Source organism: Cololabis saira, chromosome 3 (assembly GCF_033807715.1).
Source record: "Cololabis saira isolate AMF1-May2022 chromosome 3, fColSai1.1, whole genome shotgun sequence".
NCBI classification, from domain to species: domain Eukaryota; kingdom Metazoa; phylum Chordata; class Actinopteri; order Beloniformes; family Belonidae; genus Cololabis; species Cololabis saira.
The window spans coordinates 3,980,481-4,001,616 of record NC_084589.1 but is presented as its reverse complement, the minus strand read 5'-3'; the positions used below and the strand labels follow the sequence as shown (position 1 = coordinate 4,001,616).

The 21,136-nt window shown below is 41.1% G+C and overlaps 1 protein-coding gene across 3 annotated transcripts in view; it reads left to right on the top strand.

Annotated features, from left to right (window-relative positions):
- ascc3 (activating signal cointegrator 1 complex subunit 3) overlaps positions 1-21,136 on the top strand; it is a 277,397-nt gene that overhangs the window by 119,150 nt on the left and 137,111 nt on the right. For all 3 annotated transcript variants that reach the window (XM_061715394.1, XM_061715404.1, XM_061715413.1), the window contains exon 12: positions 16,933-17,109. In XM_061715394.1, coding sequence (XP_061571378.1) covers positions 16,933-17,109 — 177 coding nt within the window. The remainder of the gene's footprint in view (positions 1-16,932; positions 17,110-21,136) is intronic.

Here is a 21,136-nt window from a genome sequence, read left to right as displayed (position 1 = left end):
GATGATTTGGACCGTTTTTATTTCAGGGGGGATGATTTGGACCGTTTTTATTTCAGGGGGGGATACCATCCCCCCTCATCCCCCCTCAACTCCAGTACTGGTTATAAAACATATTGAACATATAGGACAGCAGTTGCGACCTGCAGGGCTCGGGGGGGGCAGGGATGTGCTGCCGTGCTCTGCAGCAGCTCAGACCTCTGTGGCCAGGTCAACTGCAAGGTAATTGAAAACTGGTCCGTAAATGTGACCGCTGTTTACTCTGTTCACAGCCCATTTATCTGAAGGTTTAGCTGATATTACTGGAGAAGGGCTGAGTGGACTCTTTGTGCACCTTAACACCTCCAGGGCTTGTGCTGCAGTGTGGGGGCTTGAAGCCTCTTGACTAGACATGCTGTCAGTCTTAAGAAAACAGTAGTAGAACTGCTCTTAACACTAAGCTGCAGCTGCACGTCATCCCCAGTCCAACCAACAGTCCCGGCACGTCGGGGCCCGGACCAAAAGCTGATGGTGAATCATTCACAGTACCGGTACTACTTTCGGTAGTTGGAGCCCAAAAATTCTTGTCAGGTCTCTTATGGGTTAGAAACCCACGGCTCTAGAGCCGCATGCGGCTCTTTAGTGCCACCCTGGTGGCTCCTGGAGCTTTTTGAAAAATGTTTGACCTTTTTTTCCCTTTTTTCTTCTTTTTTTCCTTTTTTTCCTCTTTTTTTTTCCTTTTTTCTCTTTTTTTTGTTCTTTTTTTCTCTTTTTTTCCTTTTTTTCTTTTTTCTTTTTTTCCTTTTTTCTCTTTTTTTCTTCCTTTTTCTTTTCCTTTTCAATCTCGACATTTAGACTTTTTTCTCGACATTTAGACTTTTTTCTCAAAATTTTGACTTTTTTCTCGACATTTCGACTTTTTTCTCAAGATTGTACTTCAACATTAATCTTGACATTTCGACTTTTTTCTCAACATTTCGACTTTTTTTCGAAGTGCATAATGAAAATAAAATCTTCTCCCAGTTATAACTAATATAGAAACATGCAGCATCCTCGACATTTCAACTTTTTTCTCATCATTTCGACTTTTTCCTCGACATTTTGACTTTTTTTTCTCGACATTTTGACTTTTTTCTCGACATTTTGACTTTTTTCTCGAAGTGCATAATGAAAAAAAAAATCTTTGCCCAGTTCTAACTAATATAGAAACATGCAGCATGTGTTGTCTTCATTCTAAGGCTGATACAAGACTTTTCATTTTTTGCTGCTCCAGACATATTTATTTTTCGCGTTTTTGGTCCAATATGGCTCTAAAACATTTTGGGTTGCTGACCCCTGGGTTAGATAATACTAGATTGGCAGATAGTTTTTATCAGCTGAACCATAACCAAACTCTGGTAAAAAAGGATAATTAAACCTATTGGAATTCTTTTTGTGCATTAATTAGCTATGAAATATAATCCAGTCTTCAAATAAGTCACAATAATGTGTTTAAATTGATAAAATAGTTACTGATGGGAACTATTTAGTTAGTTCCCATCCATTAAAGAAAGAACAATCCATAATGCTCACGGAAATAACTTAACTTAAGTAATAAAAACGTAATAACAATACACTAAAAGAAATGAATAGAGTGAATCATGAATTGATTATAAATGGTGGTTGAAGAGAATGTTTACGGGCTGACTGGACTCCCTGTGTGACATTGCAGTAAAAACAACTGATTTGGATGACCTGAGATAAGAGAGTCCTTTATTGATCCCCAGAGGGGAAATTCGGTTGCTACAGCAGCTCAAAGTCGGACAACATGAACTCAGACTAAACAAACAATAAAGATATTATAGGTATGAAAAATAGAAAATAAAACAATACAGTAAAAAAGAAACTGAAACTGAAATGTACTGTAAACTGAATAAATGTACTATAAACATAGTAAGTACAGTGTAATAAATAGTGTGTTATACTAATATAGTATAAAGGAATAGTGTGCAGTTGCAGTCTCATTATAAATACAATGGAGTCCAAGTCCAGCTACAACAAGGAGGAGACAAGATGATGAAAAACGATGGGGTGGGGGGTGATGTGAGCGTCAGGGGGGTGGGGGGGACTCTCCTCCCTGCTGGTGTGCAGTCTGATGGCAACAGGTACAAGCGAGCGCCTGCAGCTCCGTCCTGCACCTGGGTGGGAGGATCCGGTGACTGAACCAACTGCCCATCTGCCACAGCTCAACAAACCTACATGGGCCTGTGTGAAAAATTGGTTGTCCCCCCTCCTGTTAAAACAAAAGTAGTATGACAAACATGCAAAAAAATAAGAAATTAGGAAGGGGGCAAACACTGTATATGTATATGTGTGTGCATATATATATATATATACATATATATATATATATATATATATATATATATGTGTATATGTGTATGTATGTATACAAGACTGTCATGGCTTACAGCTTAAGAAAACTCAAATATCCTATCTCAATTATTGAGATATTATTCTTATTAATTATGGGCATGCCAAGTAGTGGCATGCCCATATTGCAATCGTCCAGAATGGCCCAAAGGGCAATGTTGCTAGCATTTTGCTAACAAGCTAAAGTTGCAAAAGTCCCACTGCGCACCAGCGGGTGTACAGCATGACCCCGCTCGGATGTGGAAAAAAAAAATCCCCAAAAACTAAAACACGGCCGGAAAAACGAGGAAAAACATGAAAATGAAGGCGATATATTAGTATCTAGAAAAGGTTTCCCTTTTCTTATTATTCCGCACTTTTTTTCGTCCGTTAATGCGGCCCGAACCGGAACGTGCACCCATGCATGGCATACATCGTTGGATGCGTCTCCATCATGCCTCGATGGGCATTACTTTTCTCCGTAATAGGGGTTACCGTGGCAACGCTAGTTGCCAAAAAGCAAAAAAAAAGGCGAAAATTCAGACGCTTATTGCTCGGCCGAACTTTATCGTAAGACATCGTTCAAACTTTCAAACACTCAGCCCGATTGTCCCTAACCGACCGTACAACCTTATTATGCCAAGTATTACAGTTTTTGTGATATTGACCTTTCATTTTTTTTTTTTCCCGTTTGACTTTGGACGCTTGTTGCTAGGCAACAGGTTATCGTAGAGACATCGTACAAATGTTTCCCGACTCGGCACGCTGTGGACTTCAACATACTCAAATTTCATGAAGCTGGGATTTAAGGAAATTTTATGTCAAAATCCAGGCCATATGGCCCCATTCATTCGGATGGGGTTTTTTACCATGGTGAAAAAAAAAACCTATCCGTTAACGTAGCCTGAACCAGAACATGCACCCATACATGGCATACATCGTTGGATGCGTCTCCATTGTTCCACGATGGGCATTACTTTTCTCAGTAAAAAGTGTTACCGTGGCAACGCTAGACGCCAAAAAGCAAAAAAAAAGGCGAAAATTCGGACGCTTATTGCTCGGCCGAACTTTATCGTAGAGACATTGTTGAAACTTTCAAACACTCGGCCCGATTGGCACTAACGGACCCTACAACCTCATTATGCTAATTACTACAGTTTTCGCGATATTGACCTTTCATTTTTTTTTTAATTTCTGTTTGAATTTGGACGCTTGTTGCTAGGCAACAGGTTATCGTAGAGACATCGTACAAATGTCCCCTGACTCGGCACGCTGTGGACTTCAACATACTCAAATTTCATGAAGCTGGGATTTAAGGAAATGTTATGTCAAAATCCAGGCCAAATGGCCCCATTCATTCGGATGGGGTTTTGTACCACGGTGAAAAAAAAAACCTATCCGTTAACGTAGCCTGAACCGGAACATGCACCCATGCACGGCATACATTGTTAGATGCGTCTCCATCTTGCCTCGATGGGCATTACTATTCTCAGTCAAAAGCGTTACCGTGGCAACGCTAGATGCCAAAAAGCATGCCCCATTAATAACTATTGGGAGCACAGGAATGAATGAAATACAAGCGTAAAAACACCTCAAACTGACATAGAACCACCCCGAACACAACCACTACAGCCCCAAACCAAAGCAAGAGGGGTCGAATGGGCAATAGGGCATGCCCATATCAAAATTTCCAGAAATTTTCTAGTCTTAATTATTATTAATTATTAAATAATTATTATTTAATAAAATTATTATTATTATTATGGGCATGCCAAGTAGTGGCATGACCATATTGCAATCGTCCAGAATGGCCCAAAGGGCAATGTTGCTAGCATTTTGCTAACAAGCTAAAGTCGCAAAAGTCCCACTGCGTACCAGCGGGTGTACAGCATGACCCCGCTCTGATGTGGGGAAAAAAAAATCCCCAAAAACTAAAACACGGCCGGAAAAACGAGGAAAAACATGAAAATGAAGGCGATATATTAGTATCTAGAAAAGGTTTCCCTTTTCTTATTATTCCGCACTTTTTTTCGTCCGTTAATGCGGCCCGAACCGGAACGTGCACCCATGCATGGCATACATCGTTGGATGCGTCTCCATCATGCCTCGATGGGCATTACTTTTCTCCGTAATAGGGGTTACCGTGGCAACGCTAGTTGCCAAAAAGCAAAAAAAAAAGGCGAAAATTCGGACGCTTATTCGGCCGAACTTTATCGTAGAGACATAGTTGAAACTTTCAAACACTCGGCCCGATTGGCACTAACGGACCCTACAACCTCATTATGCTAATTACTACAGTTTTCGCGATATTGACCCTTCATTTTTTTTTTTTTTCTGTTTGAATTTGGACGCTTGTTGCTAGGCAACAGGTTATCGTAGAGACATCGTACAAATGTCCCCTGACTCGGCACGCTGTGGACTTCAACATACTCAAATGGCTCCAGGCTCCAGGCTCCTGAAGTCCTGTGCAGACCAGCTGTGCGGGATTGTTGGACACATGTTCAACCTGAGCCTGAGGCTGGGGAGGGTACCACCACTATGGAAGACATCCTGCGTGGTACCTGTTCCCAAGAACCCGCACCCCAAGGACCTCAGCAGCTTCAGGCCGGTGGCTCTGACATCCCACCTGATGAAGGCCCTGGAGCGACTGCTCCTCCGACATCTCCGCCCCATGGTGAGCCCAGCGATGGACCCACTACAGTTTGCTTACCAACCTGGTATTGGGGTGGATGACGCCGTCATCCTCATGCTACATCGTGCCCTGTCTCACCTGGAGAAACCTGGGAGCACTGTGAGGATCATGTTCTTTGATTTCTCCAGTGCGTTCAACACCATCCAGCCGGCACTTCTGGGAGACAAGCTGGAGAATGCAGGGGTTGACAGTCACCTTACATCCTGGATTCTGGACTACCTCACCAACCGGCCACAGTATGTGAGGACACGGGACCACACATCGGACATGGTCGTCTGCAGTGTGGGGGCCCCGCAGGGAACGGTCCTGGCGCCGTTCCTCTTCACCCTCTACACTGCTGACTTCTCCTACAACTCCCCATCCTGTCACCTTCAAAAGTTCTCTGATGACTCTGCTATCGTCGACCTCATCACTGATGAAGACGATAGCGAGTACAGAGAACTGTCCCAGGACTTTGTGGACTGGTGCCTGCAGAATCACCTCCAGATCAACGCGGGGAAAACCAAAGAACTGGTGGTGGATTTCCGCAGGTGTAATAAATCCCCCCCGACACCGGTGAACATCCAGGGAAAGGACATTGAGATGGTGACATCTTATAAGTACCTGGGTGTTCACCTCAACAATAAACTGGACTGGACTACTAATTCCTCTGCACTCCACAGAAAAGGCCAGAGCAGACTCTATCTGCTCAGGAGGCTGAGGGCCTTTGGTGTGCAGGAGAAGCTCCTGAAAACATTTTACAACACTGTGGTGGCATCAGCCATTTTTTACGGAGTGGTCTGCTGGGGCAGCAACATCACAGCTGCAGACAGAAGGAGGCTGGACAAAACCATCAAAAGGGCCGGCTCTGTCGTGGGCTGCTCTCTGGACACAGTGCAGGTGGTGGGAGAGAGGAGGATGATGGCTAAGCTGTCATCCATGATGGAGAAGGACTCCCACCCCATGAAGGACACCTTCAGAGCGCTGGAGAGCTCTTTCAGCGACAGGCTCCTTCACCCTAGATGTGTGAAGGAGCTACAGAAGGTCCTTCCTTCCTGCAGCTGTGAGACTACACAACCAGCACTGCTCACAGTAGACCACAAACAATACAAACAATCCTGACAATAAAAACCATTCTGCAACGGGCATAAATAACATCTGTAAATATCCATCTGTTTTTCTTTTTGTATTATAGAATTTTTTATTTATTACTATTTTTATTCTCCTTCTTATTCTTATTATTATTATTATTGTATATACTGTTTATAGTGTTATAGTGTTTATTATTATTATTGTGTGATATTGTGTGATATTGATGCCTCTTGTTTTGCACTACCTTTGCTGCTGTAACCTGGAAATTTCCCCTCTGGGGGACTATTAAAGGATTTCTTATCTTATCTTATCTTAAATTGTGTATATTATTTATATATATATATATATATATGTATATTATATATATATATATATATATATATATATATATATATATATATATATATATATATATATATATATATATGTTTGCAATGTATATATATGACCAATATATATATATGTGTGTGTGTGTGTATATATGAAGATGCTGATGGTAGAATATCCCCACCCTGTAGCAGATAAATAATAAAGGGTAGGAAAATGATTAGTGTGGCAAAAGAAATGCTGAGACGCATGAGGACCTCTTTTATGAATCTTTTAAGAATAAGTGATTTACAGTGAGTAGCAAAGTGATTGGAAAACCTCCTACTCTTGAATGACATTTGTGTTTGTGAGCCATGAGGGGATTGAGTTTACGTGAAGAGAACATGCACGACTGCTCTCTCTTCCACTCCCCTCTTTGCAGCAGGAACACAGAGATGCTCATCTGTCTCTTTGTGTAAGAACGTTTGTAAAACTTGTACTTCAGCCTCCAAGCCAAGGCAGCAACATTCCTCCAACCCCCACCCACCCCCACCTCCTTCCTCTCTCTGTCCAATTACTGCCACACCTGACAGACTCCTGTAATTGATTGTGCTGAAGGAATTACTGAGGCTTCTACTGATGCACATGGTGCTTAAGTTCACATCCTCAGATACATTAATATGGAAATCCCTGTAAACTGAATGGTATTTGTCCCCCTTTTTATGCATATGTTTTTGAACCGAGCCGGTTATCACTTTGATGTTTGGCTGGGAAGAGCTTTGGTCTTGACTGCTTTGTGTTGGCCGAGTGCACCCCGACCAATTATGCACTGCCTTTGAGATGAAAGTCACTCCGTCCTTAAAGACAAAAACACAATCCAGGGCTTCTCCTGCACTTTCTGCTGCTGGAGGAAGATTCCTGCACCGCCGGAGGCATGTGTTCTGTAATTAGGTGCATTAGGTGGCTGATGGGGGTTTTTAATGCCTATACTTGCATGCAATTGTTATGTTCAGTTGATTAGTTCCAATAAGTGCCACTATCAAACATTGCAAACAAATTCTTGTTCACATAATTTCTTGCATCAAAACATTTACAGTCATTTGAGTTCATGTTGCTTGCATGTTTGCCTCCATTGAAGGCGGTTAATTCTAAAGAAGGGAATGGGAAAAGCTTTTACGCCACAGTAGGTTTACTCAGCTAATAGAAGGTAATAGCAGTAAAACCCTGACTACGTGGACTTGAGAACAACGCTTTATCTGAACTAAAGCAAAATTCATCCACGCAGTGACTGACCCAACAATGGCCACGGTTACATGATGTTTTTCCTTTTTTTTTTTTTTTTTTTTTTTAGTTAGTTTTATTTGGTCCATTAGTGAATCAAAACATCAAAACATGCACCACAGTAAAGCTGGATATATAAATATATGAACCAAAAAAGGTGTAGACTGAAGCCGTAGCTTATATGATATTTGTTCAGAATTAAATAATTCAGAATTAAACTATTTTCCTTCAAGTTTACATGGAAATAGTAATTCTGAATTGAGGTTTCCATGGAAACACGTTTGATGGTCTTTCTCCAATTCCTCTCCAGGTCTGGGGGTTGGGAAGGTTCTGATTGGATAGGGGGGGGACCGGAAGTTAAACTACCGGAAATTACGTCTACCTAAGAAAAACAAACTTAGAACAACTTTGAACTTACAACTTTGAGAAGCTCACCATTTTGATGTTTCCTGTTTCCATCTGTTCTTTTAATGATTTCTATTTATTAAATAAATGGTCTCTGCTCTTCACCAGCGTTTACTGCTGCTGCATCTTGAAACTTTGTTTGGAAAACCAGCCCAGTGGAATATAAGATCATGGAGACAGACGGGCGAGGGAACGAGCAGAAAAAAAGACCGGGATTAATTTAAAGAGGAATGAGTGTAAACATGATCTGGAATTATTTTATTCGGATTTAAAATCGGAATAAACCAGCCACTTACTTCGGAATTAAGTTTAATTCGGAATGGCCATTTTCATTCAGAATTAGGTTTTTACATGGTCATTTTTACTCATTTTAAATTGGATTTAATTTTAATTCTGAATTAAAGAGGAATTAAACCTCCCATGTAAACGCACTGATTGACATGAACATGCATGTGGACATGTACTGGTACACCTTTACATTATTAAAACAGAGATATATCTTTATATTTTGAACCCAAGTCACAAGTCAATTTATTCATTACTTACTCTCTCACAGATATAAATTCAGCTGTTAGTTACATCTGTTTCACATTATGTGTTTTTCTGGAGAAACTTAGCAGACTTTTTTAGATGTGTGATTAAACGTTGTGTCATTAGTGTAGGTGATGATGCAGCAGTGTGTTGGTGCACGGTGCAGCGTGTGCAGGTGGAGCAGCATCAGGGGCAGCAGCGATGCTCCCGTCCACCAGGGATTGGTTGGCTCTTATCTTGATGGGAGGCTTTGACAGGTGCTGCATCACGTTAAAAGCCTTACCAATCTTCTCTGTCACTTCAAGCAGGAGGAAACACAGATAGGACGCCCCACCGTCTCCCCCGACACCCCTCAAGTTTCCTCGCCTCACACCCACTATGATACTCAACATACTGAATCTTCTCCATGTTTCTAGCACACTAACCACAGTACATGAGCAAGGTTGTCTCTTTCTGTGAGACGTCAGCAGCTGAAGCACAAACTCAAGCGCTTCCATAAAGTCAATTCTACTTCACTCGTGTTTTAATTGTGAGTTTGGTGGGTTTGTAGTGAAACAGCGTTGTTGTGATGAGGGTTACATTTGTTGACAGGATTCTTCTTCCAATAATCATTGTGTACAACGGTGGCTATTTTATTTTTATTCTAAAAGTTCATTTACCGTATTTTCTGGACTATAAGCCGCTACTTTTTTCATAGGTTTTCAACCATGCGGCTTATACAAAGATTTTTCTTTCACCGCTCGGGGCGCTCTAACCAGAATTACAATTAAAAATAAGACAAAATAAATGCAAAGAAGAATAATAAGCTACTTCTTCTTTAGCAGATAGAAGTAGAAGCAGATTTCAAACAGATAAATAGATAAATAAATAGCGGTTATTTTCTCTTGGTTCTGTCCCGTTTTAATCAGCAAAGTTGCTGCCATGTTAAAAGACACTGTTAGGAAAGATCTATTTAGGTACAAACATGTACATCATTTACAGTTCAGAATCCTTCTGTACATGTAGTAAATATCTAATCTAACATCATCAATATCTGCAGCTTGCATATCTTTTTTTTTTTAAATAGAGCGGATGCGGCTTGTATGCAGGTGCGGCTTATAGTCCATAAAATACGGTAGTTCTTTGGTATTTCCATGATATTGATCATGGTCCTGCTGCGTCCAGCGACACCTAGCTGTCTCAGGTGGTGGTGGAGAGACACCCTGAGGAGATTCCTCTGATCGTGGTTCAGGTCCTGAGCCACTGGATTCTGTTTTCACGTAAGCCGTGTCCTTTCTGCATGCAGTATGCTGATTCCTCTTCCCAAACAATTCACATGTTGTTTCACCAGTCCACACAACGTGTTCCTGGTTGGATTACAGATTGGTAAAGTGGTCTACGGCAACCTCCGCTGCAGCAATATCAGTTTAACGCTGCTTTTCCCCTAGTACCTACTCAGCTCCACTCAACTTGCCCTCGTTTCTTTTCAATACCCAGATGAGAAGCTTGGAGTGAAGCTGCTGTGACGTATTTGATTGTGTATCTAAACAAAGAAGACAACAACACTAAAGATGTAGAACCTGGAGGAGATGATAGATGTGCTGCTGGGTCTGTGGCTTGTGTTTGATATCAAGCTAAAAAATGAGAGTGAGAGAAGCTTTTTTTTTGTTAGTTTGTCTCGGTGCTGCTGAAAAGTCAGCTGGAGCCGTGAGCAGCTATGAAGAGACAGAACTCCTGGTAGATCTGGTCGTTCCTTATCACCGTCTAGATCCCTTTTTAATTCTCTCCTCAGCACCAGGTTTATGAACATCTGCACCTCAGAGTTGGATCAGAACAGACTTTTGTTGCCGTTGCTGGTTGAATAAAATGAACCAGAATCCGTCAGAGTTTCTTTCTCTGATTTCCTCCTCCTGACTCAGACGTCTGACTCCAACCCCCCGACCAATCGGTGGCCTGTAGTGTGACGATGTCAGATACAGCCGACTCAGCAGCTTAGAACCTCGGCAGAATAGTTAAAGAAAAGTATCTACTCGGCACGCTTCCACCCGCCTCCACCCCTAGTAGAGAAGTGCAAAACCGAGTGGAGTCGGGCTGAGTAGGTACTAGTGGAAAAGCTCCATTAGAGAGCAGAGGCTTCCTCTGTCCTGTTTTCACTGGTTTAGTCATGAACAGAGATGTTTCCCATTCTAGGGACGTCTTCAAGCCTTTAGCTGTTCCTAGTGGGTTCATCGTGTCCCAGCACCTTGGCTGGATGTCCACTTCTATGAAAAGTGTCCACAGTGTTGGACTGTCTCCATTCATGCATACTTTGTCTACCTGTGGACTGAGCTGAGATGACTTTGTAACCTTTTCCAGCCTCATGCAATGTGAGACATGGTTGACATCAGCAGATGAATCTTATAGACCTGCGGTCGGCAACCCAAAATGTTTTAGATCCATATTGGACCAAAAACACAAAAAACAAATATGTCTGGAGCCACAAAGAATGAAAAGTCTTGTATAAGCCTTAGAATGAAGGCAACACATGCTGCATGTTTCTATATTAGTTAGAACTGGGAGAAGAGTTTTTTTTCATTATGCACTTCGAGAAAAAAGTCGAAATGTCGAGACAAAAGTCGAAACGTCGAGACAAAAGTCGAAAAGTTGAAATATCGAGATTAAAAAGGAAAGGAAAAACAGAAGGAAAAAAATTTAAAAAAGAAGAAAAAAAAGAGGGAAAAAAGGGAAAAAAATAAATAAAGATGGAAAAAAAGGAAAAAAGAAGAAAAAAAAGAAAAAAGGAAAAAAAGAAGAAAAAAAGGGAAAAAAAATGTCAAACATTTTTGAAAAAGCTCCAGGAGCCACCAGGGCAGCTCTGGAGCCGCGGGTTGTCGACCCCTGTTATAGACAGTAAACGTAAAACATTTGAGGATCTTATGAATGTTACTACACCTCCAGACTCCATTTAACTTGTTTGGAGACGTCTTTGTCTTGGTCTCTCTGCATGTCTCAGCAACACCTGCCGACAACACATTACAGAATTTATCATTAATTAAGCTAATTAATCGCATTTTAATCTCATATCTACTAAAAGTCTCCAAATAAAGAATTTGAATTCTAGGACATTACAACATTGCAGTGCATGACTAATCAATGTAATACACTAAGAAGAGAAGATTTGAAATCCACATTTTTATTGGTGAAGTGTGTTTCATAAATGAAATTCAAAAGAAAAAGCTCAAGCAGGTCAGCAAACCAATTATTCAAAAATGCAATACAATTACAGTTAAATAAATAAAATTCAGAAATAAAATAAGGCTGAGTCTCAAATAGGCGCTTAAGCAGACTCTCAATTCAAAATGAAAACTAAAGCTGACTCAATACAGCGATTCCAGCACTAGTAGCTGTAACGTTTACAGGGGAACTTGTCCGGACATGTTTAGTGTTTAAATGATAATTCAGGCTGGAGCAGCTCCGCTGAGAGGAACATTCTTTTTTATCAAATGTACAAATAACCACGTTCTTGTTGATAGTCCCGTCTTCTTTCTTTTTATACTAAACTTGCCGTTCAAAGGCCCAGAAAAGATTAGCTGAGTCTCCCCTGAGTCGTCCAGGTCTGTCAGGTCTTTGTTAGTTTGACCAGCAGCAGGAGGGAAGTGACTACGGCTCCCTCAATGGGACACATTTAACATGCTCGCGCATTTTGCCTCATAATTAATTGCGTTAATTTTCATAATGTGTTAATTAGCAGTGTAATTAATTAACCTAATTAACGTGCTAAACTGACAGCCCTAACATATATATGGGTCAATGACGAATAAGGATTTTCAATAGGTCAATTTTAAAATAATAATAAAAAGAACATCTATTGCAGTAGTTCAAACATTAAGAATGTTGTGTACACATAAATTCATATAAACATTTTAAATTAAGTGATTTTAGAGTTTTTTGTCAAGATGAATTGGCACTTGCCTTAAAAAAGGTCATGTGGTGCAACCATGATTCATATTAAAATAAATGAATTTCCTTAACATCTTGACATCTTTTTTTTTTTTTTTTACAAGTTTTCAGTATTATACAGAAATGGTTGTTTTTTTAATGGTTGGGCCACATGATATTTCATAAAATGGACATAATCAGTCAAACTTTGTTTGTATATTATGATGGAAATATAAATACAGATGTGTTGCAATCTTACACACTACAAGATACTTTAGAAATCATGCCAGATAGAAGAAGATTGATTTAAATACATTTAGAGTGATTTCAAAAAGGTTTTCAAAACCAGAGTCGTGGTTGGACGGTGGAACCACATGACAGTTTGATGTTTGAAACAACAACAAAATCCCAAATAACTAGTATTTTTTGTAAAATTCAAGTGAGTCCATATGTGGGACAGGTAGGTCATATATATGGTATTTTTTTTATCCATTTAAACCTTTTTTTGAATTGAAAAAAATCTGTATTTCAGAAAATATAGGCGTCACGTCATTGACCCACATATTTATATTATAAGGATAAAAAAAAGCGCTAAACACCAAAACACTGTAACAATCTCCCGACATTGGCTGCAGTCCTGCAGCACGGTGCTGGTGGTGAATGGGTGGAAGGGCTGGAGTGAACGGCCGGCGTATAAAAACTAATTTAAACACGCAACATCCTTATTGTACACAGGCTGTACTTCACTGGAGATCCTGCGTTTGTACTTGTTAGTCTTATACCCTTTTTTTGACCAAAGTAACAGGACGTGCAGGTTTTTTAAAATGCGGATGCATGCATTAAAAAGGGAAAGATTGACTTCTTTCCCTTTGCCTGAAGCAGCATTGTTACTCAGTGCACTCGCAATTTAGCTGGATTCAATCCTACGTTAATAACCCTGCAGATACTGCTGCAGGCAACGGAATGAGATGGCATTTGACTGTCCTGCAGGATGCTGCGCTCCTTAGTTTTTGATAAACATGACCTTCAGAGAAAAATCTAATCTGGGTTTTTTTTAAATGTTGAAGTACAATCTCGAGAAAAAAGTCGAAATGTCAAGAAAAAAGTCAAAATTTCATGAAAAAAGTCAAAATGTCGAGATTAAAAAGGAAATGAAAAAGGAAGAAAAAAAGGGCTGCCGACCCCTGCTCTAGAGCCTCCAGGTGATATGCTTTGAGCAGTGAAAGTGTGTTTTAAAGCATATTTTTGGGACTGTTCCCGGTCTTGCAGTTCAAGGCAGAGCTCACTCAGCGTTTCCACTCAGGTGTCATGTTTGCATCTGCTGGGATGGAAGTTTCCTCCCAGCCAAACCTCAAAGATGCTGCAGTCATCTGACGCAGGATTAAATGTGATTGCACAGACGTCTTTCCCCCTCCTGCCTGCTGACCACAGGGATCAACTCCAGCCACCCGTGACCCTGGACAGTACGGAGCGGTGGCAGACAACGCAGCAACGTATACCAGTTCACATATACAGGACTGTCTCAGAAAATTTGAATATTGTAATAAAGTCCTTTATTTTCTTTAATGCAAAAATGTCATACATTCTGGATTCATTACAAATCAACTGAAATATTGCAAGCCTTTTATTATTTTAATATTGCTGATCATGGCTTACAGCTTAAGAAAACTCCAATATCCTATCTCAAAAAATTGGAATATTCTGGGAATCTTAATCTTAAACTGTAAGCCATAATCAGCAATATTAAAATAATAAAAGGCTTGCAATATTTCAGTTGATTTGTAATGAATCCAGAATGTATGACATGTTTTTTTTAATTGCATTACAGAAAATAAAGAACTTTATCACAATATTCTAATTTTTTGAGACAGTCCTGTAATGCCCAAATAGTTTGAAAGAATTATTTAACATCAGAAAAGAAAAACATGAATGTTTGATGTGAATTCACATGAGACTTGTTTTAAAGGCTCCTTAGTTAAAAGTCTGTCTTTTTTTCGTGAAGAAAACATTTGAGGCTAATCAGGCTTTTAAATCTGATTTAAAACCTTGAACATTTGACCCAACCATGTTCTGCCAGTCATTTGTGCAGCTGTGTTGTGGAGTTGCATCAACAGCCTTGGACACATGGTGCGAATGTCGCTGGGATCTCTGACGTCCATTTTATGTCCTAATGTCTTTTTAGCCCAGATAATGTCCCTTAGATATTGCAATCATCAGATTCTTAAAATTTTACATTTTACCATTCAGGGAAAAATGTCCTTTCTTAAGCTAAGTTTACGATTCATTTTCAGTTTATCTATCTCCAGCTCATGTCCAGGTTGCTGTGACAATAGCCTAATATGCTGGATGTTTTGCTGTCTTTTTGCCATTTTGTACACATTTTTGCAAACGTGCAAAACCTCTATGATCCATCAAATCTCAAGGTACTTCAGTTCTTTCAAATGCTGTGAAACCATCAGATAGTGCCGAAGGTACAATGGATAACGTGTTGAATGTCTTTTCCGGGGGATGAATCATGTGCTTCCTGCCAATCTCCTAATAGAGGGTATGCATTGACGTCACTTCCCCACTGGAGCAGCCCCCTTACTCGCACTAAAAACAGCTGCAACTAGAGGAGAAGATGGGATAACAGCTGATTATGGGCTTAAATTAAAGGCAGTTGGACTTGACAGGGACCAGTACAGTTACCCCAAGAACCAGTGGTCCATGGACATTAATATTTGGTACAGTTACCAAGAACCAGTGGTCCATGGACATTAATATTTGGTACAGTTACCAAGAACCAGTGGTCCATGGACATTAATATTTGGTACAGTTACCAAGAACCAGTGGTCCATGGACATTAATATTTGGTACAGTTACCAAGAACCAGTGGTCCATGGACATTAATATTTGGTACAGTTACCAAGAACCAGTGGTCCATGGACATTAATATTTGGTACAGTTACCCCAAGAACCAGTGGTCCATGGACATTAATATTTGGTACAGTTACCAAGAACCAGTGGTCCATGGACATTAATATTTGGTACAGTTACCAAGAACCAGTGGTCCATGGACATTAATATTTGGTACAGTTACCCCAAGAACCAGTGGTCCATGGACATTAATATTTGGTACAGTTACCCCAAGAACCAGTGGTCCATGGACATTAATATTTGGTACAGTTACCAAGAACCAGTGGTCCATGGACATTAATATTTGGTACAGTTACCAAGAACCAGTGGTCCATGGACATTAATATTCGGTACAGTTACCCCAAGAACCAGTGGTCCATGGACATTAATATTTGGTACAGTTACCCCAAGAACCAGTGGTCCATGGACATTAATATTTGGTACAGTTACCCCAAGAACCAGTGGTCCATGGACATTAATATTTGGTACAGTTACCCCAAGAACCAGTGGTCCATGGACATTAATATTTGGTACAGTTACCAAGAACCAGTGGTCCATGGACATTAATATTTGGTACAGTTACCAAGAACCAGTGGTCCATGGACATTAATATTTGGTACAGTTACCAAGAACCAGTGGTCCATGGACATTAATATTTGGTACTGTTACCAAGAACCAGTGGTCCATGGACATTAATATTTGGTACAGTTACCAAGAACCAGTGGTCCATGGACATTAATATTTGGTACAGTTACCCCAAGAACCAGTGGTCCATGTACATTAATATTTGGTACAGTTACCAAGAACCAGTGGTCCATGGACATTAATATTTGGCTACGAATCCAGTTTCCTGATATTTATATGTACTTAATTTCTACGCCGGGGAAATACACGAAGCAAAGCTTGAAGGCTTACAAAAGTCTTGGCGCTTGGTCCGACTTCAAGGCAGGATTTGTTGTAGAAATTAAAGTGATGAGGACACCGAACTTTATGATTTGACCGTTTAACGTTAGCTACCCAAAAATCCAACATTACCTGGTACAAAATGGGAACCACAAATCCACGTTTCGGTGCCTGGAATCCAGTTGTTTCTGTGAATTGCAGCGATCCATTTGTCTCTCTTAAGCTTATTTTTCGGCAGTCTGTAAAACGATAACTCTGATTTCTTGCTAAATCTATGAGTACAGTCGATCGCACAACAGCTCTTTTCCATTTTAGATGTTTTCCAGTTGCTCAAACTGAAAGTTTACGCTGACACTCAGTCTTTCTGCCACTCAGTCTTTCTGACACTCAGTCTTTCTGCCACTCAGTCTTTCTGACACTCAGTCTTTCCGACACTCAGTCTTTCTGACACTCAGTGGTTGTAACCCGCTGTCAAGCATCTGTGACGTCATGCACATTCCCTCTATACTGTTCCTGGAGTTTATTCCTGAATGGCCGCATGGACCCACGCGCTAACTGAAACTCTGCTGTTGTCTGCTGGTCAGGTGGAGTCCACCCAGAGTATGATCCGGATCCTGGGGCTGTCCGCCACCCTGCCCAACTACCTGGACGTGGCTTCCTTCCTGCACGTCAACCCCTACATCGGCCTGTTCTACTTCGACAGTCGCTTCAGACCAGTGCCCCTCGGACAAACCTTCGTGGGCATTAAAACAACCAATAAGGTAGAGATATCGACACAGTATACCTACAAACTGACAGGAAACATGAAGCACCAGTGATATGCTGATCCATGACATCTGCACTTCCAATAATTGAGTTATTCTAGTTCCTCAGAGAAAGTAATCATGATTATACAATGGGGCCAATAATGGTTTGAAGCACATGGATGGGTAGGTGTGTAGATTACTTATCCCAAATATAACCAAATAACACGTAACCTTGTTGACAGGAAATGTCTGTGTTGCAGCACTCATGGTGAAACCTCAGGACAGGGGTTATTTGAACTGCACTTGGAATTACTTACAGTGAGGCAAAAAAGTATTTAGTCAGCCACCAATGGTGCAAGTTCTCCCACTAAAAAAGATGAGAGAGGCCTGTAATTCTCATCATAGGTAACTTCAAATATGAAAGACAGAATGGGGGGAAAGAATCCAGGAAATCACATTGTAGGATTTTACTGAATCAATTGGTAAATTCCTGGGTAAAATAAGTATTTGGTCACCTACAAACAAGCTAGATTTCTGACTTTCACAGACCTGTAACTTCTTCTTTAAGAGGCTCATCTGTCCTCCACTCGTTACCTGGATTAATGCAGCTGTTTTAACTGGTTACCAGTATAAAAGGCAACTGTTTTAACTGGTTATCAGTATAAAAGACACCTGTTTTAACTGGTTATCAGTATAAAAGACAACTGTTTTAACTGGTTATCAGTATAAAAGACACCTGTTTTAACTGGTTATCAGTATAAAAGACACCTGTTTTAACTGGTTATCAGTATAAAAGACACCTGTTTTAACTGGTTACCAGTATAAAAGACACCTGTTTTAACTGGTTATCAGTATAAAAGACTCCTGTTTTAACTGGTTATCAGTTTAAAAGACACCTGTTTTAACTGGTTATCAGTATAAAAGACTCCTGTCCACAACTTTGGTCAGTCTCACTCCAAACTCCACTATGGACAAGACCAAAGAGCTGTCAAAGGACGTGAGAAACTAAATTGTAGACCTGCACCAGGACCTGGACCAGGACTCAGACCTGCACCAGCTGGGAAGACTGAATCTGCAATAGGTAGCAGCTTGGTGTGAAGAAATCAACTGTGGAAGCAATTATTAAGAAATGGAATACACACAAGACCCCTGATAATCTCCCTCCATCTGGGGCTCCTCCAGGGGACCTGCAGAGAGCTGGGACCAGAGTAACAAAGGAACCATCAGTAACACACTACGATCAGGGACTCAGATCCTGCAGGGCCAGACGTTCCCCTGCTGAAGACAGGACATGTCCAGGTCTGAAGTTTGCTAGAGAGCATTTGGATGATGCACAAGAGGATTGGGAGAATGTTATATGGTCAGATGAAACCAAAATAGAACTTTTTGGTAGAAACACAACTTGTCGTGTTTGGAGGAGAAAGAAAGCTGAGTTGCATCCAAAGAACAGCAAACCTACTGTGAAGCACAGGGGTGGAAACATCATGCTTTGGGGATGTTTTTCTGCAAAGGGACCAGGACGACTGATCCGTGTAGGGAAAGAATGAATGGGGCCATGTATGGTGAGATTTTGAGTGAAAACCTCCTTCCATCAGCAGAGCATTGAAGATGAAACGTGGCTGGGTCTTTCAGCAGGACAATGATCCAAACACATCGCCACGGCAACGAAGGAGTGGCTTCGTAAGAAACATTTCAAGGTCCTGGAGTGGTCTAGCCAGCCTCCAGATCTCAACCCCATAGAAAATCTTTGGAGGGAGTTGAAAGTCCATGTTGCCCAGCGACAGCCCCAAAACATCACTGCTCTAGAGGAGATCATGGAGGAACGGACCAATCACTGCTCTAGAGGACATCATGGAGGAACGGACCAATCACTGCTCTAGAGGACATCATGGAGGAACGGACCAATCACTGCTCTAGAGGACATCATGGAGGAACGGACCAATCACTGCTCTAGAGGAGATCATGGAGGAACGGACCAATCACTGCTTTAGAGGAGATCATGGAGGAACGGACCAATCACTGCTCTAGAGGACATCATGGAGGAACGGACCAATCACTGCTCTAGAGGAGATCATGGAGGAACGGACCAATCACTGCTCTAGAGGACATCATGGAGGAACGGACCAATCACTGCTCTAGAGGAGATCATGGAGGAACTGACCAATCACTGCTCTAGAGGAGATCATGGAGGAACGGACCAATCACTGCTTTAGAGGAGATCATGGAGGAACGGACCAATCACTGCTGTAGAGGAGATCATGGAGGAACGGACCAATCACTGCTCTAGAGGAGATCATGGAGGAACGGACCAATCACTGCTCTAGAGGAGGTCATGGAGGAACGGACCAATCACTGCTCTAGAGGACATCATGGAGGAACGGACCAATCACTGCTCTAGAGGAGATCATGGAGGAACGGACCAATCACTGCTCTAGAGGAGGTCATGGAGGAACGGACCAATCACTGCTCTAGAGGACATCATGGAGGAACGGACCAATCACTGTTCTAGAGGAGATCATGGAGGAACGGACCAATCACTGCTCTAGAGGAGATCATGGAGGAACGGACCAATCACTGCTCTAGAGGAGATCATGGAGGAACGGACCAATCACTGCTCTAGAGGAGATCATGGATGAACGGACCAATCACTGCTCTAGAGGAGATCTGCATGGAGGAACGGACCAATCACTGCTCTAGAGGAGATCATGGATGAACGGACCAATCACTGCTCTAGAGGAGATCTGCACGGAGGAACGGGCCAATCACTGCTCTAGAGGAGATCATGGAGGAACGGACCAATCACTGCTTAGAGGAGATCTGCATGGAGGAACGGACCAATCACTGCTCTAGAGGAGATCATGGAGGAACGGACCAATCACTGCTTAGAGGAGATCATGGAGGAACGGACCAATCACTGCTCTAGAGGAGGTCATGGAGGAACAGACCAATCACTGCTCTAGAGGAGATCATGGAGGAACGGACCAATCACTGCTCTAGAGGAGGTCATGGAGGAACGGACCAATCACTGCTCTAGAGGAGATCATGGAGGAACAGACCAATCACTGCTTAGAGGAGATCTGCATGGAGGAACGGACCAATCACTGCTCTAGAGGAGATCATGGAGGAACGGACCAGTCACTGCTCTAGAGGAGATCACGGAGGAACGGACCAATCACTGCTCTAGAGGAGATCATGGAGGAACGGACCAATCACTGCTCTACACTCTAAAAACAAAAACGCCTACCTACTCAATAAAATGGGTGAAACATTTTTACACTCATACATATTGAGTAAATTTGACTGCCATGCAATTGTGTAAAATAAACCTAAAAAATTGAGTAAGTGCAATTAAAACCTTTAAGCAAATTTAAATAGCAATGTTAAGTAACTCGGTATGAAAAAAATTGAGTAGATGTGCATAAATATGCCAAAGAAAACTTAAGTCAAAACCACATAAAATATTGAGTATATACAACGGGAATACTTGGTTGATCCGACTGAATATGAGTGTATGATTTAACAAAACAAATGTGTTACCTATACTCAATATTAACTGTATTATATATTTATTTTAATTATATATATATATATATTTTATATAAATAAATAATTATAAAAATAAATGTTCATTCACCCTTGTCAAAATGAGTACACAAGGCAATTATACAGTCAATTATTTTTATTGTATAAAACTTTAACATTTCAATTTGGTTAAACAAAAAAAGAAAAGGTAAAAGTGCTTGCGTGCTGTGCATCCATCCAACAGTGCAACAGGAACTATGAGCCCTTTAAAATGACAGTAAGTCACAGCCATGGGCTGTTTGGCAGTTTCGATTGTAGTCTTAGTCTAATGTAAACAATAAAACGCCCCCGCCCCCCCCACCCCCAAAAAAAAAAAAAGTTATCTCCATATTAAAACATTTGTCACTCAACAAATCCACTTTCAGTGAACATCAAGAACTCTTCAATCACAATCTGGAACAGTGGCAGCAAACAGACGATACCTTTAAACCTGAGAGCATCTTGCTGAACCATAGTTCCT